Raw genomic sequence first — 26,823 nt, 5'->3', positions numbered from 1 at the left:
ATGATATAATAGTCTACCTTCAGCAAACCCTAGAAAAGCCAAGGATGGCCCATCCCAAAGACTGATATTAAAGGTCAATGAGCGAGGTCTTTCCTACAGACCCCAACTATGTCTAACAATAATAATAATAATTATTATTATTATTATTTATTTTCTTATATACCGCCCAACCAGAAGTTCCGGGCAGTTCACAATAGTTCTGGCAGACATACTTTCTATAAAACTGACATTTTAATCAACAAATAGAAAATTAAAATCTTTTCTGTCTGGTCATTCTATTTTTCCATTCAAGTTGATTCCAATCTCCGGTTTCTGCTTTCATCTGTCTTCTCTGAACTCTTGCCAGAGTCTCCTTGTCCATTTGGCATTTCTCCTCTCCTCCAAGTCCAGCTTCTCCCCTCACTCTTCCCTCCCTTCCCCATGGGTCTTAGCACCTCTCCCCCCTCTCTCATTCCCCTTTTAAACAGAATGCAATGCACATTGAACTACACCCCAATAAAAGTAAAACCAAGCTGCTGGATGTCAGCGCATGATAGCAAATGAGGACCGTAAGGACCACCATATCTATTCAACTTGCTTCATATGGCATGCATCTCCTTCACTTCTCCTCAGTTAAGGATTCACTTTCTTTATCCCAGGTTATCACTTTGCTTTTATTATCTTCATTGGGTGCTGAAGAGCTGGAGACACGTGGGTTGTCTGCTACTACCACAAACCACTTTGGCTTCCCAAAAAGGGCAGAGTTTCTAAATTTCAGGCAGGTGCCCAAGCTAATGAATACTCATTGATAAAAGAACCAGGCTGGTTACAGGAGACATAACAGCTGAAGAACATTTATGATGATTTATTATTTGTCTTTATGAAGAAATCCACCCAAGGCATAGGGTTACCATATGGCTCTAGAAAAAGGAGGATGGATTGTGACATCCAGGTTTTACTTTCATTGAAAGCAATGGAAGAAAAGAGGATAGATAAGATACATCAGATTTTATTTCAACTGAAAGCAATGAAAGTAAAACCTGGATGTCCTCCTTTTTTCAGAAGCCATATGGTAACCCTACCAAGGCAGTGAATAGCAAGCCATGGACCGAGAGAACTAAAGAGGCCTAGGAGGATGATGGGCACAGATCTGGTGTCTGTCCTGAGCACAGACACAAAATTCTAACTACATCTCAAAGGGAAACAGATGGCAAAAAATGAAACCATACAACTATAGAAAACATTAATTTTTCAAAAGCTCCTGCTGTTTGTTGCATGATACCATTGACATTAACATTGCAAGCAGAGAAGCCATTGGGTCTTTGTGAAAGACTAAGAGCCCATCAGTGAAGGTCATCTTACCTTTTTTAGGGTGCCAGTCCGGGTTCCAATGAACACCACAGAGTGGTCCTCATAGGTGTAGGCAGCCACACTGACCAGGCCCTCCTCTTTCTCCTCCAGAAGGGGGATGCCCTCAATGACTTGCAAACCCCCCAGAGGCTGATTTAGGACCAGGCCACAGAAGGTGTCTCCAATCTGGATAGGCTGCAGAAAGGGAAACACAAAATCAGAAACTGTGGCTTCACCTTTCCCAACCCACTCTTGGTATAATTTACTTTTTTACAGACAGACATTTCAGCAGCACAGAAAAGCAATTTTTTTTGTTTTGGTTTTTTTTTTAACAGGGAAAAAGGAAAATGTTACTACCCATTTGCACTCAGGTAGACTGAGCCACTAGGAGACAAGTGACTCCCGAGGTCACAGAGCCAGTGACGGAACTGGGGATTAGAGCCAAAGCACAGGAAGAACGAGTACATTTGCCAAGAAGTCTTATTGACATTCCTGGTCTGCAATCCATGCAAAACTATACCCACACATAAGAGGCCAAAAAAGCAGAAAGAAAAACAGCAGAGCTCTGCAGTTTTCTCCTCCACTTTGCTGCTCAGCTGGGCTAGGCCTCCCGTCACCCAGCTTTCGCTGACTTGTCTGAGATCTCGGCTCTCTTTGGTTTGGCTGTAATTCTTGCACAAATGCCTCCAGAGACTAGAGTTTCGGAAGGGAGGGAGTGCACGATCCAGCCATTGGACGAGTTATCAGAGAGTTATACTTAGGGGCTTTCGCAGTCTCTCATTAGCCCTGATGTGGTTACATGAATGCATACACCCACAATCCATTCTAAATTCATTCTAAATTGTCTTGCTGCTCACGTTGTGGTCACTGGCATGCCCAGGATAGCACCAAGGAGTTACCCCAGGTGCAGAAACTGGGGTGCAGTTCAATTAAGACATACCAGAATGATTCCCTTCTCTCCTTGCACAGCTTCAGTCCAATTTAAAAGGGCTGTATAGGTAAGTGCTGAAGCAAGGGAGGAGAGACAGGAGTTCAGACAAGAGGAGTGGTGGAGGAGGCACAAGGGAGCCAAAGGATCTGGAAGGAGCAGGGCAGACTAAGCAACTAGACACAGGGCCCAAAACCGCCAACAATGTACAAATTACAGAGCACTGAAGAACTGCAAGCTCCAACAGAAGAGAGAAATAACATGGGACAAACAGTTGAAAGCCACGTCACCATAGCAAGATTTCAAAAATAAGACACACAAAAATTCTCCAAGACTGAAAACACACTAGTTTACAGACATAGGGCGGGGGTGAAGTATGCTTGTGAAAAAAACATGACTTTAAAAGAATTCTCCTGCCAACCAGCCACTCTAAGCCCCTCAAGTCTTCTTTGGTTCTAATCCCAGGGGGAAAGGCCATAGCAAAGGTGGCTCACATTATGATTCCATCAGATCGATTTTGCTTCATGTCTGGATATTTGTATTCATTTGACAGTAAAGATTACACAGAAAACATTACATGAGATACAGTGCATGATATAAAAAAGGAAAGTTCATAACTAAACACTGAACTGGAAAATGGATACAATGCAAAGGGACCCTGGCCTAAAACCAGGATATAGTAAAGACCAAGTAGAGTTGTCCAAGGGAAGGCCTGGCTAAACAGCCCACCTTTGTCACTAAGTTTCAAAAAGATAGCCTGCAAACCTCTTGCATGAAACCAGCTGACTTGTAGTGTTCACCACTGCAGGCTCATTTCAAGGTCAGCACTGAGTCATCTCTACCAACAGTGAAGGGGCTCACGGGAATCAAAACAAGGCCACCTCGCCAAGGAATTACAGAAGTTATGGTGTAGCATCTCCAAAAGATGCAGAGAGACAAGCGGCATGGACACCTGAGATGAGATTAGCCTTCAAAAGAGCAGCAGTACTGTTGTTCATCAGTCCCTTACTGTCACCACAACATCTATGACAGAACATGTTATCAAGGTCTTGACTATCTCTGTATATCATCTTCCCTTCATTTCCATGTCCTCAGGGACACACTGAGGCAGGTGTTCCAAGAGGACTGCCCAGTGCTAGCCATATAGGTGGAACCACCCTTGCTTCACCCTGGCACAACTCCACAAATAGCCATATTCTTGCCAGCTATGTGCTTTAACTCCCCCTGGAAACAGCACACAAGCGCTCCTACTCCCACTTCCTCCCAAGACTGTGGAGCATGCTACCCCCACAGATCAGGTCACTGGAAAGACTGATGGACTTCAGAAAGGCAGTGAAAACCTTCTTATTCCAATGGCCCAGCAACTCTCCCTCCTTGTTGATGCTACGTTCTTCCATGTTACCCAAGATTCTGCATGTTAGCTTGTAACCGGTTCTGAGCTTTCTGAGAGGATGGGATATAAATCTAAATAAATAAACAAACTTAGGACAACAAAAAGGCTGTACTAAATTAAACCATTTAGCTAGAGATGTTTGGCTTTTTTTTTTTTTTTTTACTGTCTTATAAGGATAGTGGCTGAATGTCATTGGTTATCTGTATTCAGCTCTGTTGACTATTCAGATAATGAGAATGGCAACTTAGTCACAACTTGAGCTATGGCATACCATAAAAACTTGATCTATAATTCAAAGCAACCTGGCTCCTTTAAACAGCTTCCAGAAGAGACAATATAATCCTAACCTTGCCTTTATTTAAAAAACAAACAAACACAAAACCCAACCCCCACACACTGTATATAAAAAATATGCATTGGAACCCATCCTGCATACACAAAAACTAATCACAATCTGGACCACAGCAACCATTATAACACATAGATGCTTCCTAGACTTGACACTGATCCAACCCAGAAAATGATGACCATGTCAAATGCACTGCCAGATACCTCCAACAGGTTAAGACCTTGTCGGTGCAGAACTGGAACACTCATGTTAGAAGTCAAATGCAAGTACTGTAGTATTAAATGATATAAAGAGAACTCTGGAAAAAGACAATTATCTTTTAATAGATTGCTGCAAGGACCAGACTCTTTTGGCCGACCAGAGCCATTGCAGAATACAATGTTTTGTGCCCAGTTCTATGTAACAAAAATCTATCCTCCAGAAGAGATTGGATGAGCTCCACTGCAGTAGGCGGCAGTTGTGTATCATACCATAGATGTCGATAGTCGACTGTCTTATGATGGTGAAAGGTTCACGAGACGGATGACGCCAGGATCCATCTTTAGACCTGTCTTCTATATGTTGGGGATATTTGGCTGCTAAGGACTTCACAGATTTGGCTTCTTCCTACATATACTGAAGCTCAAGTACAGAAACACCTTTACTGAAGCTCAATCAAACTGCTCTGAATTGACTCCCCAGTCATTAGTAGTGATATAGAAGCTACTATAAACGAAATGGAAGAAACCTCTCGTGACCCACAGTCAAAAGACAGGCTTCTATACAATTAGAGTGCTATGTAATAAGAGGGAAAGGTCTCAGAGCTCCTGCGCTTTCAATGAATCATCACTGGAATAGCTTATGCAGGTCAGGTTCTTCAGCGATAAGGTCTCCACCTTGAGGCGCTCCTTCCCACCTGCAATCTCCTACAAATCTTTGATTCCAATCGACCCCAACCCTATCCCAATAGACTCCTACCCCATCCCAGCCAACAGATCCTGGTCTTCCTTCGAACTAGTTTCTGAATCCCTGGTCCATAATCTCTGCCTCAAATTGAAATCCTGCAACTGTACCTTGGATCTATTCCCCACCTACCTTTACGAGAACACTCCCCCTCAGGCCATCTCATCTCTTACCATTCTCATAAATTCCGCCCTCCATTCGGGTCTATTCTCCCCAGAAATGGGCCATATCTCCTTAACCTCACTACTGAAAAACCTGATCTAGACCCCTCCACACCATCCAGCTACCGACCAATAGTAAACATTCCTCTCCTTACCAAGATGCTAGAATCCATCATAACCACTTAACTATTTTCCTACCTTGAAAAATTCACCATTCTTCTACCCTATCAATACGGCTTCCGTCCCAACTTCAGCACCAAATCCCTTCTGACCTCCTTAATCTTAAAAGTTCAACATCTCCATTCTCGCAACAAGTTCGCCGTCCTTCTTCAATTCGACCTCTCTGCAGCTTTGATGTCGTCCATCATGATATCCTAATTTACCAACTCACCGGTATAGGCATTAACTCCACAGTCCTTGACTGGTTCTCGAAGTTCTTACGCTCCCGCTCCTACACAGTCAACATGAAGGGCACTTCTTCCTCCCCCTGGAACCCGATATGTGGAGTCCCACAAGGCTCACCTCTCTCTCCTATCCTCTTCAACATTTACATGTCCTCCCTTAAACTCCGCCATCTCTCCCCACTTGAAACACATTACACTTATGCAGATGACATCTTTGTTCTCCTTGAGACCGACCGGAACCTCACCAACCTCTCTGCGAACATATCCTCATGTATATCGAACCTTCAATCCTGGGCCCACACTGTGCAGATGAAACTGAACGAATCCAAAACAAAACTTCTCTGGCTCGTCCCAAAATTGGACCAACTGCCCACCTCCATCCCACTGTCCTCTGGCCCCACCCTGCATCTTGAATACTCAAGTAAAATTCTGGGGGGGAGTCATTGACTCTACACTTTCCTTCAACGATCACCTCAACTCCCTAATAAAAAAATGTTTCTTCAGCCTTCACATGCTAAGGAAAATGAGAACCTGTTTCCATCAAAAACACTTTGCCGTCCTTGTCCAATCCACCATCCTTTCCAGACTGGACTATTGCAACTCTATCTACCTAAGCCTAACAAAGAAAAACCTTCAAAGACTCCAGCGGATTCAAAATGCCACTGCTTAGCTTATCTTCGCAAAAAGCAAATTCGACCACGTCTCACCACTTTTGTCCAAGCTCCACTGACTCCCGATAATATCCAGAGTCCACTTCAAATGTGCCTGCCTTACTTTCAAGATCCTACACGGCATTCTCCCCCCTTTTATTCCTCTTTCTTGGAATTCCTCTAACCCCAATTCCTCCAGATCTACCCAAAAACTGAAACTTTCCTTTCCCTCTCGAAAAGGCATTTCCCTCCCTTTCAGAATCACTGAGCTCTGGAACAATCTTACCTCCCCTCTTAGGAATCTGAGCTCCCTCCAAATCTTCCGTAAACATCTGAAAACCTGGTTATTTTCAAAAATGTAACTCTTCCTCTCTCTGGTTACTCTGTCCTAAATTTTCTTTTCATTTTGTCTTTTCCTTTCGCTGGAGTTCCTTTCTACCCTAACTCTTGTTAACCGTGTTGAGCTTTGCGAATGTAGAGATGATGCGGTATACAAACCCAAGGTTTAGTTTAGTTTAGTAAAAACCTAATCCTTCCTTCCGATGCAAACATTCTTCCTTACCCGATGGGATACCAGAGCAGTCCCTTGAATCTAGGGCAGGACAGATGAGCCTGCAACAAGCACCAAGAACCCAAAGGCCACATTCACTTGTGCTGACAAGTCCACTCCATAAACTTCATAAAGGTATGAAGAGTGGACCACATGGCTGCCGTACAAATTTCATCAGGCAGCACTGCCCTGGATTCTACCCAAAAAGAAGCCATACTTCTAGAAAAGTGAGCCTTCAAGGAAATTCGCGGTTTACCGTAGCCAATGTACACTGAGGAGATCACCATGCAAATCCATCGGGAGATAGAAGCCTTAGAGGCTGGTCTTCTCTGAAGATTAGAGTTGGATAAGACAAGCAGATGGTCTGAGAGGCTAAAATCATTTGTTACCTCAAGATAGCAGAGAAGCACCCTCTGCACATCCAGCATCTTCAAAACATTATCCTGTTTTTCACCTGTGGGCAGAAATGCATGTAACCTTACTTCCCGATTAACATGGAACATCAAAAGCTCCTTCAGCAGAAAGTAAGGCAGTGCACAAAGATACTCCTATTTCTGTGAATCTGAGAAAAAGCTCTTTGCCACTTGGACACCCTCCTAGCCAAAGTGATTGTGACCCGAAACACTGTCTTCACAGTCAGATCCATGATAAATGCTTCTGATAAAGGTTCATACGGAGCCTTAGTGAGGGCCCGTAATATGAAATTAAAATTCCACATTGGAAATGGCTGCCTCACTAGATGGAAGAGCCTCAGTGCTCCCTTCAGGAACCTGGAGACATCTGGATGAGAGGCTAGACACTCTGATCTACTCTGGACTAGAAGCTTGAAAGACTAGTTATTTGAACTTTAAGAGATCCAACTGCTAAGCCCTTTTCCAATCCATCCTGCAGGAATGGAAGCCCAGAAAGGATTTGACTGCTTATCCTTGCACCAATGCTGAAATGTTTTCCACACTTTAGCATAGGCCATCACTGTCATTGGCTTTAGAACTTGTTTAGAACTTAAGATAATCAATATCACCATCTCCAAATATTTTTTCCATGCTAAGGTTGCATGCTCAATAGCTACGTCATAAGACCAAGGCGTTCCGAATTATCTAATACTAAGGGCCCCTGCGACAGAATGCTGTGATGCAGATATCCCGCTGCAAGTGAACCGGATCCACATATCATGGGCAAATGACTCGGCCTATCATTGGCCATAGTGGGAACATGTTCAGTAGTTTTCTTGCTGGCCAAGGTTGCAAAAGAGCATCCATTCCAATGCTTCCCGACTCAAATCTTCAACTGAAAAGCTGAGGGGCTTTCCTGTTGTCTGCCAACACCATTAAATCGAATATCAGGCATCCCCAGCATTTCACAATACAGTTGAACACTCTAAGACAATGCCCATTCGCATGGATCCAGCATCTGCCTGCAGAGGTAATCAGTTTAGACACTGTCCACTCCCACTACATGCATCGCTGTTTATCACTTGCAGGTGGACTTCCACCCACCGAAACAATTGGGCTTCCAGCTTCAGAGAAGAACTCTTGGTTCCCCTTGTCTGTTGACATACGCTACCACTGTAGCATTGTCCGAGAATACTCGGACAGTTTTGTCTTTCAGCCGTGTCTGGAAAAAAAAATGGAGAGCTAACCGAATGACTCAACTCCGGTCTGTTGATAAACCATGTTTTCTGCAATGGTAGCCATCAGCCTCGCACTAGGTGATTCTCACAGTGACCACCCTAGCCAGAGACTGGCATCCACAACTCTATGTGGAGAGGAAGGATTCTGAATAACGACTCCAGCCAGAGCCACTATTTTAAGCTCTGTCATCCAGGCTAACTCCTTCTGGAGCGAGTACAACTGAGGAGACCAACGTGCCAGGAGAGAGCTATGTAGGGTGCATAGGTGCACTCTTGCCCCTGGAATCACCTCTATGGTCGCCACCATGGATTCCAGAACCTGTAGGTAATGCCAAGCAGTAGCAGCTGGCTCCAACAAAATATCTAGGATTTAGCATCTGAGCTTCAGTTTGTATAGCTCTGGAAGAAACACTCTGCCCTCTGCCGTGTTGAATAGGATTCCCGGATACGCCAGACACCGAGTTGGTTCCAGGTGGCTCTTTTTGAAATTGATAATCCACCTGAGATCCTGCAATCCAGCAAGGATAATGCCAGTCATCCAAGTAAGGATAAACCTGGATTCCTGCCTTGTGCGGGTGGGCTGCTGCCACCACTATTAATTTGGTGAAGGTGCGCGGTGAAGTGGCCAACCCGAAAGGCAGCGCCCAAGAATGGAAAGTTCTTCTCTAGCATGTGAAACCTAAGAAATTTTCTGTGATCTGATAATATGGGAATATGCAAGTAAGCCTCTGTCAAATCCGGTGAGGTAATAAATTCTCCTGAAGCCACCGAAGCAATGACTGATCTCACAGTTTTCATCAGAATCTGAGAACTTTCAGCACCATATTGACCACCTTGAGATCTAGGATTGGCCTCCAATAGTCTTTCTTCAGCAAGATTAATTATATAGAGTATCTCCCTGAGCCCGAGTCTGAAACCAGCTCCATGGCTTCAATTTGTAACAGCCTTTGCTGTTGGTCATCACTCTGACCTTGACAGCCTTCTCCTGTCTTCCTGACGGAGAGTCTAAGAAAGGGTCCCGGAGTAGGTGATAAGATTCGAGCTTGTAGCTCTCTCAGAATATGTCCAGCACCAACTGGTCTAAAGAAATCTGTGCCCTTGTCTCCCAGAACTTCGAAAGTCTCCCTCCTATGCTGGGAAGCTCAGTATCCGATCTGGTGTCATGGGACTTCTTAGAATTGTTTGCTGAGCACAAGCCAAATGTCTGAGCTCTCCCGGAGCAACCAAACCTTTGCCTAGATCCTTGATAGGACCTTTGTGACCAGGATCCCTTAGATCCTTATGTGGCAGTCTTCTGTTGCCACATAAGGAACCATGATCAGAACTGCCTGATCCTCGTGGTTTACTGTATGGCAAGGATTTAGGGCGATGGTCCATTATACCTGTCATCAGGTTGTCCAGTCCTTTACAAGAGCCATTTGTCCCTTAAAACAGAATCTGATCAGAGTAACTTTAGACACAGAATCTACCGCCCATTGCCTGATCCAGAGCATTCTGCAGATGGATATTGTATAAGCTGAAACTTTACTCATAACGCTGAGCATATCATAGATAGCATCAGCCACATAATCCATCCCTGCCAGGACTACAGGGAGGTTGTGGCAGGCTTGCATCACAAAAGATGCTGCAGCCTCTGCCTTTAAAGCCAGTGCCTCAAATTGTTTTTTGTGGACCAAATCCACTCTGCAATCCTGCGTATCCTTCAGGATCATGCCCCCCCTTCACTAAGCAGCAAAGTCAATTTAGTAACCAACGCTACCAGCGAATCCACCTTAGGTGGTGTAAGCAATTGCTGAAATTCTGAAGCCCCCCGTTAAGAGATCTTCTGGCTTGTCCCAATGTTCCGTTATCATCCTGGTAATCTCTGTGACTTGGTATTGCATAACAGTGAAAACTGAGCGGCCAAGACCTGCAGGGACTCTAAATCCAACTCCTCCAAAGAAACTGTAACAACTTCAGTTAAATCAACTGTTTTGAAAAGTCTTTGCACCGTCAGATCCTCTCCCTGGCCTAGGGTTGCCACCAATTCCTGCCTGTCTGCCCCAAACTGTATAACAGAATCCTCCAAAAAGGATGTTTTCTCGGAGAGCAATGGCATACTGTCTGACCTCAAACCATCCCAGTCCTTTTCTGACTGGACCTCTGGCTACTGCAGCTCCACAGGCTGTGAAAGGGGCTTCACCCTCTCTGTGCACCTCCCCGACACCCTGTAGATGTTTGTTTATATTTTAGTACCTTTTGGTAGACTGCATATATCAGGGTCACAAAATTGGGGTCAAAGACCTGACCTGGATCCTCCAGGGAACCTCTGCCAGTCTGAAATTTGCTTCCTCTCAGGGTCAGGCACTTCCAGACAGAAGAACTTCGCCATCAACAAATAGTCATGGTTTAGGGGCTCTAACAGTGTTTTGAGACCCAGCTCTTGCGCTCTTTGTGACTCATGACCCACAGAGGGACAAAAGGGGCTAAATCCATGGCTCCCACCCACCCCAACCCCATCACATGTCCTGCAGCATGTGGTACACGCTAGAGAATGACACAGTGACAAAATTCATCACCGTCCCCGCGGATAACCGCGGGAAACCATCTTCATGTTATTCTTTAAGGAGAGAGGAAAGAATCGGAGTATAATTGGGCACAACCACTGACCCTTAAGCTTTGCTTTGAAGAATGCTGGTGTAGAAGGACTGAGGCTGAGATAGACACTAGAAAATGACATGGGATTATTTCCCGCGGTTATCCGCGGGAACGGTGATGAATTTTGTCACCGTGTCATTCTCTAGTACACGCACACTCCTTAGGCGCCTATCCAGCGCAAACGTGGCATTATATAGGAGTAAAACAATCAATTTAAAACCAAAATTGAGGTGTTTTGGAGGCAGACAGAGGCTTTTAAAATAAAAATTGGGAAATCCAAGATGGCCACCACAACAACGATTTGGTGTTAAAAAATGGCCCATGGGAGCAAAACTAAAAGTTAACACACTGAAAATAGGATTTTAGAGATGGGGGGCCCTGGGAATCACCAAAAAACACCCCAATGATTCAAAAGCACATGTAAACAAAACAATTAATCATTAAATGATGGGAGCAAAGACCTCTCATAGACCTTCACGGTCAAAAATCTGCATTTAAAGTCCTTTGACGTAAAACAGGTCATGTCTTAATCATTGGTCATAAAAATTCCCACAGCATGAATTTTTAATTTTCTATCACATTTCAAACAAAAAATTCAAAAAGCACCTCAATTCAAAACTCAAAAGCCAAAAAATAGCACTTATCTGTGTCTGTAGACGGGCCACACTTAAACACCAGCACTACTCCTTTAAACCCGTTTCACCGGTTTTGTGGGGCTTCATCAGGGGTTAGGTGCCAAGTAATTTGTTTGAGAATGATCATACACTGGGTGTTTTATGGGTTATATTTTAAAAAACTGACACCCGTTTGTTCTGCTGTTGATGTTAATTCATGAGATAACCCCAGAAAACCTTAGGGCTCCTTTACAAAGATGCGTTAGGGCCTTAACACGCGGAATAGCGCACGCTAAATTGCCACGCGTGCTAGCCGCCACCGCCTCCTCTTGAGCAGGCGGTAGTTTTTCGGGTAGCACGTGCTAATCCGGTGTGTGTGCTAAAAACGCTAGCACCTTTGTCAATTTCTGATCCATCCCAATTTCCCCTAGAAAATAATGAGCTGTACTAAGTAGTAGAAAATGAGACAGAGATAGAATTTGTCCCCATCCTGTGAGAAACCATCCCATGTCATTCTTTAGTGTCTATCTCAACCTCAGTCCTTCTACATCAGAATTCTTCATTGCAAGGCTTGAGGGTCAGGGGCTGTGCACATTCATACTCTGATTCTTATGTGAGCCAATTATAAATCCATTGTGACATCACTGATGAGGTTGGCTCTTAGGCATTGGTGGAATGAGGCATTATGACATCACAATATCTGTTCTGGATACCAGAAACTGTCATTCTTTAGTGTACATCTCAATCTCAGTCCCTCTACACTGGCATTTTTCAATGCAAGGCTTGAAGGTCAGTGGCTGTGTCCATTCATACTCTGATTTTTCCCTCTCTCCTTAAAGAATTACACAGGGATGGTTTCCCATGGTTAACTGAGGGGGAGGGGACAAATTCTGTACCTGTGTCTTTCTCTTCTAAGTAATAGATTTAAAACACACTATTTCTTTACTCAACGTATAATTAATCTCTAGAATTCGTTGCTGGAGAATGTGGTAAAATAAGTTAGCTTAGCAAGGTTTTTAAAAGGTTTGGCTAATTTCTGAAGAGAAGTCCATAGACCACTATTGAGATAGTTTGGGGAAATCCACTGTCCACTGTTTATTCCTAAAATAAACAGCATAAAATCTGTTTTACTCCTTAGGATCTTGCCAGGTAGCTGTGACCTGGCTTGGCCACTGTTGAGAAACAGGACACTGGGCTTGATGGACCTTCAGTCTGTCCCAGTATGGAAATTTTTACATTCTTATGGGCTTACCACAAAACTGAGAATTTTTATTCCAGAAATACTTTAGAACATTTATCTTCTGTTGAGAAAGTTGCAAGGAGGGTTGCTCTATTAACAATTTCCTTTTGCGAGGATTCAAGAAATTCTGTCAAATTCAAAGACTCTTTAGCTCCCTTCCTTTGCATTTCCCTCAACCATCTCAACTTTTCACACAGACACATACATGCAAATCAGGAATAATTAATTCTTCAACTTTATCCCAAAGCAATATCTCCCTTAAATATCTGCGTAACAAAATTTCAGAAGGCAGGAGATAAATAGGAAAATTCAATAAACATAATGTTGTAGATCTCATTCAATTTTCAAGAAATTCTAGTTGCCAGTGTATAATCAAACTGTCTTTAACAAAAGTAGAAGAAACCGACTGATAATTAGGTAAATTTAAAGACACCCGGAGAGTCAGTCTGGTACCAACTTGTCAATTTTCGTATCAACTTCATGAAAGTGGATCATTTTTCACTCTGTTAAAAATTACAAAGACTAGGGGACACTGGATGAATTGAAAGGGAAATACTTTTAAAACCAATAGAAGGAAATTTTTTTTCACTCAGAGAATACTTAAGCTCTGGAACACGTTGCCAGAGGATGTGGTAAGAGCAGATAACGTAGCTGGTTTTAAGAAAGGTTTGGACAATTTCCTGGAAGAAAAGTCCATAGTCTATTATTGAGAAAGTTTCAAGTTTTATTTTGATTTGATGACTCGCTTATTCAAATTTACTAAGCGAATTACAATAAAAAAAGATAAACATACATTTAGACATACTATTTAAAATTTAAAAATGATGGGTTAGACCGACAGACTTACAAACTAATCGATACATAAGGGATGGAGGAATAAAGTTACAATTCAATTCTTTAAAGTCGGAAAAAAAAAGAACCATAGATGGAAAAAACATTAGGGAGGGAGTAGTATAAATCTGGAAGGTAACTATTTTAAGATTTGAGTATAATTTAAAGATTAAAAGCATCTTTAAAAAGAAAACTAAGTTATTTTTTAAATGGCTAAGATCATTTTCCTCTCTTATATATTGAGGCAAGGTGTTCCAAAGTTGCGGGGCCATCACCGAAAACATATCATGTCGAGTTCCGATAACTTTCAGGGAGGGGACTACTATGAGCTTTTGGTTAGAAGACTGAAGAGAACACGGTGTATTATAAGGAATAATCATTCTATTGATAAATTGTGGTTCATTGGTGGAAAGAGTTTTAAATACTAAGAGTAATGTTTAAAAGATGATACGGTAGTTGAAAGACAGGGGGGGAAGCCACCGCTTGCCCTGGATCGGTAGCATGGAATATTGCTACACCTTGGGTTTTGGCCAGGTACTAGTGACCTGGATTGGCCACCGTGAGAATGGGCTACTGGGCTTGATGGACCATTGGTCTGAACCAGTAAGGCTATTCTTATGTTCTTATTTCTCTACTGTCTGTTGGGTATAGTAGTATAGCGGCGGTATAGTAGTCTTTATGCACTCTTCAGTCCTAACAAGCACTTGCCAAATATCTTTCAAAGTAATATCTTGAGGTTGGTCCAAATTTTTAGACACATTTGGACAAATTACAACTTCTGGAAAAGTACTGGCAACACTTGGTTGTACCTGAAGGGATTCATTCAAGTCAACAGATATTTTGTCCACCTGGGTTATACCATTTGAGGAACCAATCCCAGGTAGATAAGCAGGAGTAGATAAGATGGGGTGGGGAAGAAGTAGAACATTCACCTTCACTTAATGAGCCTCCCCACCCCCCCCCCGAGATGGACAAATCTTCTATAAACACTACATGTCTTAGAATGAATATATTTGTCTATTCGGCCAATAATTTTTGGCTTTCCCCTTCACCATTATCATATAGGAAAATTTTACCTCAGTCTCGAGTCACCAAATTTTCTTCCACAAAGTCCTTTCAAGCTCATAAACGGATGCCAAGGGGCCAATTGTGCCCCTTGTGACATGCCCCTTTGGGCAAGCCACATGCTGTTACTAGCACGGTGCAAATTTCTAGTTGCTGGTCCCAACAGCTGCATGTGACATCAGACGACAACGCCCTCTGCCTCGCGATATTACTGCCCAGGGTCCTCCAGTAAGTTGCCTCTTCCATGTTCTTAACAGCCATGTACTATGCCTGCATCAGCTTCTCAGTGCAGTTGGAAATGGAGAAGGAATTTCTGCCTCAGATAAGCAAGGTTGGCTTTAGGCTGCCTTTTATTCAGATTCCAAAACCTGAAATCCTTGACTGCTCATGCTCCTGCATGATTTTTTTTTTTTTTGGGGGGGGAGGAAGACACAGCTGACCTCCGCCAAGCCTCCCGGCCAGTCACAGGGTCTAATCAGCCTGCACTCAAATGCCACACTCCACAGGGATAAGCGCCACTCCCAGGGAACCTATTTCCAAGCTCAAAACGCTAGAGCAGGTTGGCAAAGCAAGTGAAAAGCATGGTCCTCCTGGCTTCAGACCCTAACGTCTGACCCTTCTCCCAGAAAGAGTTGTCCCGAGACTTCTGGGAACCTCTTATCACAGGGAAGCCTCAAAAAAGATCAGATTAATGCCCAAAAATAAATCTAGTGCAGAGCAAAGGAACAGACACCTTTCTCAACTCACATGTAGAAGTTAAGGCTGAAGAGAGAGGGCTCTACCCAGGGAGACAAGGAGGCGGAGCTGATAAAAATGATTGATGCCTTCTACAATCCAACTCATGAGTCGGGGTACATAACAGATCTGTAAGGAATCGTTTCAGGGTTTGCACAGGAAATAATTTTTGTGGATGATGGATACATGAGCATGCTGCTGGAGCAGATAGTGAAGCCTGAAACAGTAACAGATTTTGAGAAGACGTGGTAAGCACAGAGGATTCTTAGTTACTAAAACAAGTGGAGATAATGGATATTACAAACTTGCAGCACATGTTTACAGAGTATTTGGCAATGAGTGAAGGGGCTGCCAGAATGAATGGCAAATTCGGTAATAAGAAATGGGAGAAGAAAATGCAGGCAATCACCCAATAGTGCAGTAGGTTGCTGGTAGCAGGAAATGCCATGGAGACCTAGAAAGTCAGGCAACAGCCATGCTATCAATGATAGCTATTTTGATTATTAGTGTCTTTGTGGTTCAATATGGAGAGGGAGGGGATCCTGAGGTGAATTAAACAGGGGATCCTGAAAGTTCATCTTTCCAAGTACTAAAAGGAAGAAGACACTCAAAACTGTCCTGGACAAGGAGAGATCTCATTCAAAGCAGAGACACGCTGGAGAAGCTTATTGGCCCTTTCCTGCAATTGTTTACCATGCACATTACAAACAAGAAGCCAAGTAAAAACTAATTATTTAGTGACACAGGACCGAAGACCATCTTTCAAAGCACGTCAACATGAGACCTATAATCAACACCCACAAAGAGTCAACTGAGCTTCTTTGTGAAAAAGAATGGCCAACGGGGAAGTAAACCATGCGTGCTAAGATGGTGGAGCCTATTCTAAATGGACATTAAGGGACAGCAGGATATTTAAGCACAGCCTGTGCTTTCTGGCTGACACAGAACCATCTGAAGTCAGGAGAAAGACAGCAAGCCAAAAGAGAAAGATAAACAGATGCTGGAAGACCCAAGGTGTCTACTATATGGTCACACAGGAGTAGGCAAAACATCTTTAATGACAATAGATTTATGACCTCTGACAGTCGGCAAAGCATAATGGAGGTCCTGGAATGAAAGGCTACGTACATAAAGTGAGACAAACTAAAATATCAGGAAATCCTGAAAGACCTTCCCATAGGGCCTAATACAAGGATCAATATGGCAATGTCTCTGCATACAGGCTGTGATGAATTACCAGTATTAGCATGGTTACATCTGGCTACTTCAATGACATGAACACGTGCAAGCACAGAGAAGAGTAGACCATGGAGCTCTTGCCAGTTTGCCAACACTCATTGATGGAATAAGACACTTGTAAGAAGGATCTTCCTTCAGCAACGGAAAGAGCCAGTCTTTGCAGCACACTTCTGGGAAGGCATCTAGTTTACAGAGGCCAGCACACCCTAAAAGCAAAATAACCATAGGGGTGCCAAAAGTCATTGCAAGCCATGTTTGCCTGTTGCACTGGCCTTAGGGTAACTGCCTTCCCCAGCTCCTCCACACTGCCCCCATACAGTCAGACTTGAATTGCTAACTCTGCCTCCAAACCCACCCCTACCTCCATACAGTATCTTTCTCCCTTCCCTCCTCTCCTGGCGATGTTCTAAATTTCCCCCCTAAATCTCTACAACAGCAACGCCAGTGGATGCAGGCTGCCTCAGGCCTTCCCTTGGTCATATTCCGTCCTCCTCTGATGCAATTTCTCCTGTTTCCATGAGAGTGGGACACAACTAAGGGAAGGCCTGAGGCAGCCTACATCCACTGCAGAAGCTGCCAAAAAGATGCAGAGTAAATGAATGCAGGGCAGATGGAAGAAAGCAGCTGGGGCTGAAACTAGTGGCTGAAAAAGGAGTTGAGAGGGGCCTTATGCGTCTGAGCCAATCAGGGCCTTGAGCCCCTCCTCGTACATCCCAGGACTGCGGCAGGGGGAATCCCCAATCAGCTGAGATGGCAGGACTCCCCCAAAACTGCTAATGGGTGGTCTCGGGGAGCCCTGCTGGCTCAGTTGATCAGGACTCCCCGGCAGGGAGAGCAGCAGAAGCGGGTATGTTTTTTTAATTTTTGACAGGAGGTATGGAGGATGGGGGAAGCAGCTGTGCCTAGCAATTGCCCTTCTGAGCAAGCACCAAGCACAGTTCCTTCCCCCTTTTACCATTAACAACATGCACATAATTTGCATACTACTGTGCTGAGCATCACTAGTAAAAAAAATGTTGCTCCCACCACAGTATTTTTTATCATGGTGTTAGAGCTTTTGTGCATCAGGGGGCCGGGGGGCAGAGGTGTAATACATAGAATAGCATCAAACTAGTAATCTCACAATTCCCTACATCTTTCCCCTTCCCAAAAAAACCCCTCAAAAATGAAGGAAACTAGGGACATTACTGAGTCTGCAAGTAGCAATGGGTCTTGTAGGCAGAGGCTATTTTTAAGTCAGACTATTACAGGTCGGACACAGCACAGCCAGCCAGAAGCCACTACTGACTCACACTGAGTTCCTTAGGGAAGGTGATCGCCTCGGCCTCGTACCAAGGACCAAAGCGCTAATGCACTGGCAAGCCTTAACATACATTAAAAGCGCTTTTTAACGTGTCAGCTAGATTGCAATGCTAATGTGCACTTGTAACATATGTTAATTAGTGGAAGAAAGTTAATAGAGAAAGCTATGCTAATGAAGCAATCGGATGCAAAACTACACAAAATGGTTCATTTCCTGGTTAACATACAGCAGGGATCCTCAACTCCATCCTCGGGACACACCCAGTCCATCTGGTTTTCAGCATAGCCATGGAAAATATGAATGAGCAGCAGGGCCAGTTTTAGACATGCTGGGGCCCAAGGCAGAAGTTAAGGAGGGGTCCCCAATCCCTTCTCCTCCCTGCACCCCTCCCCCCAATTTTCCCACCTGCTATTACTATCACACATAGTACAACTTTAAAATAAACTTCCTCACAACAAAACCCAGACAGACCTTTACCAAATACAGAACAAGGGATCACAAAAAGAAATTGAACTGGGAACCCCTAGAAATTATACTCGGCAAGTATCACAACCAATGGAGAAATAAAAACAGATAGGCACGTCTTTTAGTATTGAACACACAGAGGTCCTGGGCCCAGGCTCACCAAAAATTAGTTACCCCCCTTGCTGTGGCTGGTGGGGATCCCGAAGTCCTGCTAGCTGAAGACCACCTCCTCCAGTCTCTGGCAGTTAGAAATCTCCAAGCTCTATAGTTAGTGGCAGTGTCCCCGAGCTGCCATCAGCTGCAAAGTTAGAGAACGCTGGCCACTGGACTGGAGGAAGAGGTCTTCAGCTGGCAGGGCTTTGAGATCCCCACCAGCTTAGGTATTTATATTTTGCATTTGGACAGGGGGCAGGAGGCATATGAGAAAGCAGCCACTGCCCACCCTCATCCCTCACTCCTACTTCATCGTTCTGGACACAATACAAAAATCTGTGAAGCACATATCCCAAGTAATAAATTTTAAAAAATACAACACTTTTTTCTGCCTTTGTTATCCAGACAATTTATTCTTCCATCATGCTAGTATAATTTTGTCTCTTCTGCTTTGCTTTGGGGCAGCTGCCGGCAGCTTGTGAGAATGTTTGCTGTATTTGCGCCAGATTTTATACCAGGTAGGGAGGGGGGCACTTTAAAAAATGGGAACGTAGGGGTGTACAGTACTCTGGCCAGATCCTGGATAGGATGATCAAAGTTTTTCCTGATGTTCAGCCTCAGTTAGAGCCGGGAGATCTAGTCCCTTACTTGCAGGTGAAAAATCTCATGAGGGCCAAAGTTGTACACTTCTCCCTCAATATTTGCAGGGGTTAGGGGCAGAGCCAGCCCACAAATATTAAAAAACCACGAATAATATTCAGGCCGGTTCTGACCCACCCCCCACTTTCCCTGGAATCCCGGACCTTACCTTAAGCCCTCTGAGACTCCCCGGAATCATATCTGGTGGTCTAGCTGGCTTTCGGAGCAGGCGCGATCTTCCTACGCTCTTGCTCCATGCAGATCACTCATAGGAAATGGCTGCTGTGAGTTCCCGTCATAGTCTCGAGAGACTATGGGAGCTCACGGCAGCCATTTCCTATGAGTGATCTGCATGGGGCAGGAGCGTAGGAAGATCGCTCCTGCCCCGAAAGCCCACTAGATCACCAGGTAAGATTCTGGGGAATCTCAGAGGGCTTAAAAATAGCGCCAAAAATAAAAATCATCACGAATAACTGAATCCGGGGATACTGAAACCGCGATTTCGGAGGGAGAAGTGAGCCTAAAGCACTACAGTGCTCACCGTTTGAACTAACTTTAGGGACCCTGGTGCGCCAAGGGCGTATTTCATACCTGTATAAATGATTACATGAAGACAAAGGCCAGAAGACATCCTGCGTGAAGGCTTAGGACAGTGGTCTCAAACTCGCGGCCCGGGGGCCACATGCAGCCCGCCAGGTACTATTTTGAGGCCCTTGGTGTGTATCATAATCACAAAAGTAAAATAAAACAGTTTCTTGATCATATGTCTCTTTAACTATAAATTACAATATTATTATTAAGACTTAGTCAAAAGGAAAGATTTATAAACTATAACGAGTTTTACCCCATGCAAAATTGTCATTTCTTTAATAACACATTAACTATTTTTTCTGAGGCCCTCCAAGTACCTACAAATCCAAAATGTGGCCCTGCAAAGGGTTTGAGTTTGAGACCACTGGCTTAGGAGGTAGATCTCGGGATAACTTATACTTTGGAGGAAAGGAAACGGATTGTATTAAGAATTCATCGTGTAGCGGTGGCTCCGCTCTTGGTGGAGAATGCACTCAAGATCTTGGTGCGATGGTATATAACACCGGCCCTCCTCAGTAAAATGTATACATCCTGTATATATAAATGTTGGAGGGGGTGTGAACATAAGGGCACATTTCATCCTATGTGGTGGGGATGCCCACGGATTACGGGAGATTAGGAACAGGTATTTTGCTATGCGAGTCAGCTTCTCCAGATCACGGTGGTAGTACGGGCGGAGACTGCATTATTGGGGGCGATACCGGAGGGGGGGGGGTGGAAGACACTCAGGACCAACTAGCTTGTCTGGCTTTCATGGCAGCCTGGTTGATTCTAGCCTATCATTGAAGAGCCTTATGGTGCCCACCTTGACACTTATGAAGGAAAAATTGGGGTGGGTGTGTGAGAGGTATAGTCTGTCTGCTTTGTTGACATGCAGATGGCAACAATTTATAGATATATGGGGCAGATATTTAAAGGGGGAGGGGGGGAAGGTACCTAGGCTGAAGATGGTACTGTTGGGGCCTGTCTTGGATATGTTTTTTGTTATACTGCTCGTATGATTTGCCTAATTCTTAGTGGGGGGAATGGAACTGTATGTCTTGGTGATACCTGGCTGTCCCTAAGTTTCAAGTTTCAAGTTTATTAGTTTTTCATATCCCGATCATAAAGCAAATATCTGACCGGTTAACAATAAAAATTTAAAATAAAAGAGTAAGAACTAGTTAATAGTGTATTAAAGAGTATAGGGGAAACATATTAAACATATACAGACAAACACGACCGTGAGGATGAATGGGGAGGAGGGGAAAAGTTACATGATATTAGAGGAAATGATATAGTGGGAAGGGAAAGAACATGGAGGGTAATTGTGCGTGATGTTATGAGATGCGCTAATGAAGAAGATGAGAATCGTGAGAGTGTTGAAAATTTAATAGATGAAGTAAGGATTAGGATTTGGTAAAAGCATCTTGGAATAGGAAAGTTTTAAGATTGGTTTTGAATTTTTGTAGATGATTTTCGTCACGAAGAAATTGAGGGAGAGAATTCCATAAGGTTGGAGCAGAAATAGCAAAGTTAGTTTTCCTAGTATAGTAGGACTCTTTTAGAGACGGAACAAAAAGAAGTTTTTGATCAGTAGATCGTAAGGATCGGGGAGAGCTTTGGGGAATTAATAATTTATCGAGGAATAAAGGTAAGTGAGATTGTTTGATTTTGAAGATAAGCAGTAAGATTTTGTAGGTTATGCGATGTGTGACTGGGAGCCAATGTGCTTCTTTAAGAAGAGGGGTGACATGTTCAAATTTACCAATTTTGTAGACTAGTTTTATTGCAGTATTTTGTATAAGTTGCAACCGTCGAAGTTCTTTTTGAGGTAATCCATTTAACAAAGAATTACAGTAATCTAAATGTGAAATGACTAGGGAATGAATGAGGATGTTAATTGAATCATTATTTAGAATAGAACTGAGTGAACGGATGATGCGTAATTTAAAGAAACAGGTTTTTACTACTGAGCTTATGTGGTCATGAAAGGAAAGATCTCTATCGATAATTACTCCTAATAGTTTTACTTTAGTATCCATTGCTAAAGGTGTGGATTTAATATAAACAGTTCCAGGTAAAGTTTCAGATTTTTTGATGGGGAGCAGAATACCACAAGATTTATCAATGTTTAGTGAAAGTTTGTTAGAAAAAAGCCAATCACTTACAATATCTAGTTTGGTATTTAGATCATTTATTTCTAAAGGGTTTGAAGTATTTATCGGGAAGAGTAACTGTATATCGTCAGCATAGGCGAAAATTGAGAATCCCAGTGATTGGGCGAGAGAAAGAAGAGGGGAAAGAAAGATATTGAACAGTAGTGGTGAGGGGGGGGAGGGTGGAAGGACAGGGCGGGGAGGACAGTGGGGTTTATAGTGGTATCGGGGGGCAATAGAGTTGCGAAATGTTAGCTGATAGCACTCTGTGAATGAGGTAGCAAAATCAACGGGTTTAGTATGTTGATATCTTCTATGTTAGTGGTCTAAAGCGGCCCGCCAGGTACTATTTTGAGACCCTCGGTATTATAAAGAATGATTCTTTATGGAAAACTTGTGCCTTAAGTGTCCGGCGGTTGCATTCTGGAATGTTGCCCTCACGCAAGCCCTTTCCTGCATCTGTACACGATTGTGAAGTGAAGTGGAGAGGACAATCGCATACAGATGCAGGAAAGGGCTTGCGTGAGGTTAAAGCAGCGAGGCGGGCAACGTTCTAGAATGCGACCGCCGGACACTTAAGGCACATGTTTTCCATAAAGAATCATTCTTTATAATACTGAGGGTCTCAAAATAGTTGGTCCAAAATCTTGTCTCTTGCAGTTGATACTTTGATAGTTTTTCACTTTCACATGTTGCACTGCTTTCAGCTGTGTATAGCTGAAATTATCAGAAGCAATTAAGGAAAGATTTATAACCTATAATGGTTATCCTATATAATAAAAGGCTAACTCGCGCATGCGCACTCCTATTTGCGTGTTCCGTGCGCTGTAGGTCTGTGGCCGCAGGAGTGCGCATGCGCAAGTCCCCAGTCTTACTTCTCTCTGACTACGGACCCACAAAGCCACCGCCGCGGCTCCTCTCTCATCTTCCGACGCAACTGCAGCGCCTGAGAGGAGCCGCGGGGGCGCCTTTGAAAACGGCTCCCTTGTCCGAGTGCCCATCCCCTCCTCCTTTTTTTGCGATCCATCGAGCGGCTCCTCAGCCTTCTTCCACCACCTACCGAACCAGGCCCCGCCTCCCCGGTTCCAACCGACACGGCGCCGCCAGACCCGGACAGCTTCAAATAGGAGGAAATAACATTAGGGCCCGACACTCACAGACCCGCGAGCAGGGTTGCCATGGAAACCCAGCCGCCATAACAAGACAGCAAGACCGGTCCTGGAAGAGAAAGGGAAAGCGAGGCAGGAAATGGGTGAGAACAGGAAAGCAAAACAGTGAGAGGGGCAAAAGGGGAAGGGGAGGAAGAGTGGGAGAAACCCCGGCCAAAACCAAAAATAAAAACAACCACTGTCACAGAGAGGGAAAGGGACGCTTCCATTTGGGCCAGGGAAGGGTGGGGCTTCTCGGTGGATTAATAGGCTCCAGGGACATGGGAGAAAAGGGGGCTGGAAGCTGAAAGGAAAAAGATGGGAGAAGAGGGCTGGGGGGGGGGCTAAAAAATGAGTTTGGAGCTGGGGCTGAAAATAGGGGACATGTGAAGGAAGGAGGCTTTAATAGGCTTAAACACTAGAGGGGATCAGGAGTGACATACACAGCAGGGGCAAGAGAGCTGCAGTTGGAGAGACTGAGGAAGGGAATGTTCAGATAAAGAACAGAGACTGAAGAAGGAATAAAATAAAAAAAAGAGACACCTACAGGAAAACACAGGATCAGGAGCATACAGAGAAAACAGAAGTTTGAAGGAATCAGGAACATATACAAAAAGGAGAGCAGAGACCCCTGCAAGAAGAGAAAAAAAGCAAAGAGACTGGGGATGAGAAAAAGAGCAGAGATGCTTGCAGGGAGAAAAAACTAAGCAGTAATGTTACAGCTTGAGAGTGCAGACTGAGGAAGAAAGCAGAGACAGCGCTACACAGGGAAATGGAGGGAGGAAAAGAGACAGAAAGAAAAAGACAGAGAGACATATATTCTAGCACCCGTTAATGTAACGGGCTTAACAACTAGTAGTTTATAAATCTTTCCTTAATTGCTTTTGATAATTTCTGTGTAGGTACTTACCTCATGCGAAGTTGTCATTTCTTTAATAAGACATTAACTATTTTTTTCTGCTGCCCTCCCAAGTACCTACAAATCCAAAATGTGGCCCTGCAAAAGGTTTGAGACCACTGTTCTATATGGTATTATTGTCTGAGTGAACTGCTATGATCGTGTTTCATGGTTTGAAATTGCTATTATTATAAATAAAGAATTACAAAAAATGAGAATGTCTGCTATGCTGGGGCCCCTCTGAAAAGGAACATTTGCATGTTAAAAAGACCAGGAAGGAGAGGGGAAGTGAGGGAGATGGAGAGAAGGGAAGAGATGTCCAGACCGTGGGATCCCCTGGAACTGTGGGGCCAGGGCAGCTGCCCCATTTGCCCTCCCCTAACGCCGGCTCTGATGAGCGGGACAGATTTGCATACAATGGAGGCAGTACATGTAGATCTCTCATATACATATTCAAGGAAGATACTGAAACTGGGTTGCAACCTACTGCTATACAGAAAAGGCAGGCATTAATGGTAGGTATTGACAGGCCTATATTAACATTTTTACAACTTGATTTGGGGGATGCCTAATCAATTCAAACCTTATCCAAAAAGGTTAACAGATTAACACTAGCAAATGAATTGTGTATTAATTTGCATGTTCTTAATATGGGCCATTAATGGAAGCTACTTCATATGCCACTTAGACCAAGTTAACATAGGTTAGTACATTAGTAAACATAAAACAGGGACGCTGCCCTAAAAAAAAAAAATGGGAGGGAGGAATGAAAGGAGAAAAAAAGACAAGGTATTGATATTCAGATGAAGGAACAGAGAATAAGCTCTGAAGTGCCTGGCTACAGAAGAGGCATCAGCTGCAAGCAGGCCTGAGCTTGGAGGGCAAACAGACCCCCCCTCCCCTAGCCCTTCCAATCTCAGTTATGGGAATCAGAGGCCAAAGCCTCTTGCCCTGTGTGGAGAATGGTAACTGCTTTTCCATGGAAAGACCAAACAATGAATCTAATTAGCGCCACTAAGCTCCTTAAAGAGCTTGTCTGGTTTAAAAAGAAAAATTCATTTTTAATGAGATTATACTTTTAAAACTCTGCCATTTACCTTTAACACAGTGCAAGGTTTCCCCTGCTCTCTTGTCCTTTAACTGCTCTATTAAACTGTTTTCCCATTACATTAATCTTGAGGGCCCCGATGGAGGTGTGAAAGGAGATCAGCTTCCATCCAACAAACGCTCCCGATGCCACAGTGCAAGGCATGTACTCTCAACCCCAAAAAAGGCTACCTCAACCAGAGAGGAATCAGACAAACCCAAAACTAAATGGAACTGAAAAATATTCTCCAAACTGCTCCCCCTCTCCATCCAGCGAAGAACTAAGGTATAAGGGAAACTAGACACATACTTATGGCCCAAATGTTTAGGAGGGGCCCTCTCAGATGCGCCAATTCAGCAGCTCACAAGGGCAGACCTGCTCTGGTAAATCAGCAGCTCGGGGTGAATTAGAGTTGCCACAGCCTGTAGACGTTTCTTTATTCTCTATTCAGCAAAAACTTCTTACCTGTCAAAACCACACTGGGCCCATTTTCTGGACATTTAAAATGTACAGTTTGAGTCTGGATTGCATGGGGCGTTCTTTTGGAAGCAATATATGGGGGTTGATGAAGGTTTGGAGATTGGATTAAGGGGTGAAAATATTAAACTACAACACTTTATTGCTATTATATTCAATTGATCAATTTTTAAAAACTGCTTAACTCTCCCCCTAATGTGCTTGCTCACTTAGGATCCCATCAGACTATTGTCCTTTTCCCAGGCTTTCCTATCATTTTCAGAGCAACATCATTTCTTGAAAGCAACTCTCAGCTAGAGCACCCCCAGGTCTAGCCAATAGGCTGATCAGACCCTGGTTTTGCGCGAGGACAAAGGAGCTCAGCCCCCCCTCCCCCAATACAGAGGAAAGTGTAATTTCCCGTTTGAGGAAAAAATTAGTTTCCTCTTTAAGTGGGGGGGGTTCCCCCCCACCCTCAAAGGCAGCCCCAACACTTCTAAGTAAAGTGGGGGGGAGGTTCCCCCCAACCTCCTCAGAGCCCTTTAAATGTAACTTTTAATCTGGCGTGCCGACGTCCTGAGAGCATTTGGCTGAGCTCTTTTGTCCTCGTGAGATTGTCTGGCACGCTATAGTCCCGTCGCCTTAAAATATGTAGTTTTTATTTTCCTATTGTTTTCCCCTATGAAAAAAAAAAAAAAGTCAGCCCTAAAATTCTGTGCATACAATGAAGCAAAAGAACTGGATTATTCTGTACAGATGATGCTACTCTCAGCTCTTTCAGAACAGATACAGAAGGCAGGGGACAGTCGGAAGGGGGATGATTCTATAAAGAATGCCTAAAGTTAAGCACCTCTTTAGGTGCCCAACTTACACACCCTCTCTTTCTCTCCTTTTACAAAGCCACACTAGTGGCTGCCTCTGTGGTAACTGCCCTGAAGCCCATAGGAATATAAAGGGCTTCAGGGCTTTTCACACACGGCTTTTTAAAAGAAGGGGGTTAATTGGCAAAAAGCCCTTAACAGCCTCAATAATTGTTTTTTTAAAACATTTATTTTGGCGATAGGCACTTATTGCAATGCACTTAGCGACGCCTAACGCCTAAGTGGGTGTTCTATGGGCAAAGTGCGAGTTAGGCACCGCTAAGCACGATTCTCCCAAAAACTTGGGTGCCCGAAATGTAGCCCTTTAAAATTTCTCATCTATATTTCAGGCGCCTAGGTTTTTACATAGGCGCCACAAGCCGCAATT

At 43.8% G+C, this 26,823-nt stretch overlaps 1 protein-coding gene across 5 annotated transcripts in view; it reads right to left on the bottom strand.

Annotated features, from left to right (window-relative positions):
• Positions 1 to 26,823, bottom strand: part of PLXNA3 (plexin A3) — a 479,210-nt gene that overhangs the window by 431,205 nt on the left and 21,182 nt on the right. For all 5 annotated transcript variants that reach the window (XM_033922827.1, XM_033922819.1, XM_033922836.1 and 2 more), the window contains exon 3: positions 1,342 to 1,524. In XM_033922827.1, the coding sequence (XP_033778718.1) occupies positions 1,342 to 1,524 (183 nt within the window). The remainder of the gene's footprint in view (positions 1 to 1,341; positions 1,525 to 26,823) is intronic.

Source organism: Geotrypetes seraphini, chromosome 1 (genome assembly GCF_902459505.1).
Source record: "Geotrypetes seraphini chromosome 1, aGeoSer1.1, whole genome shotgun sequence".
In the NCBI taxonomy this organism is placed as follows: domain Eukaryota; kingdom Metazoa; phylum Chordata; class Amphibia; order Gymnophiona; family Dermophiidae; genus Geotrypetes; species Geotrypetes seraphini.
This window is presented reverse-complemented; position numbering and strand designations above follow the sequence as displayed.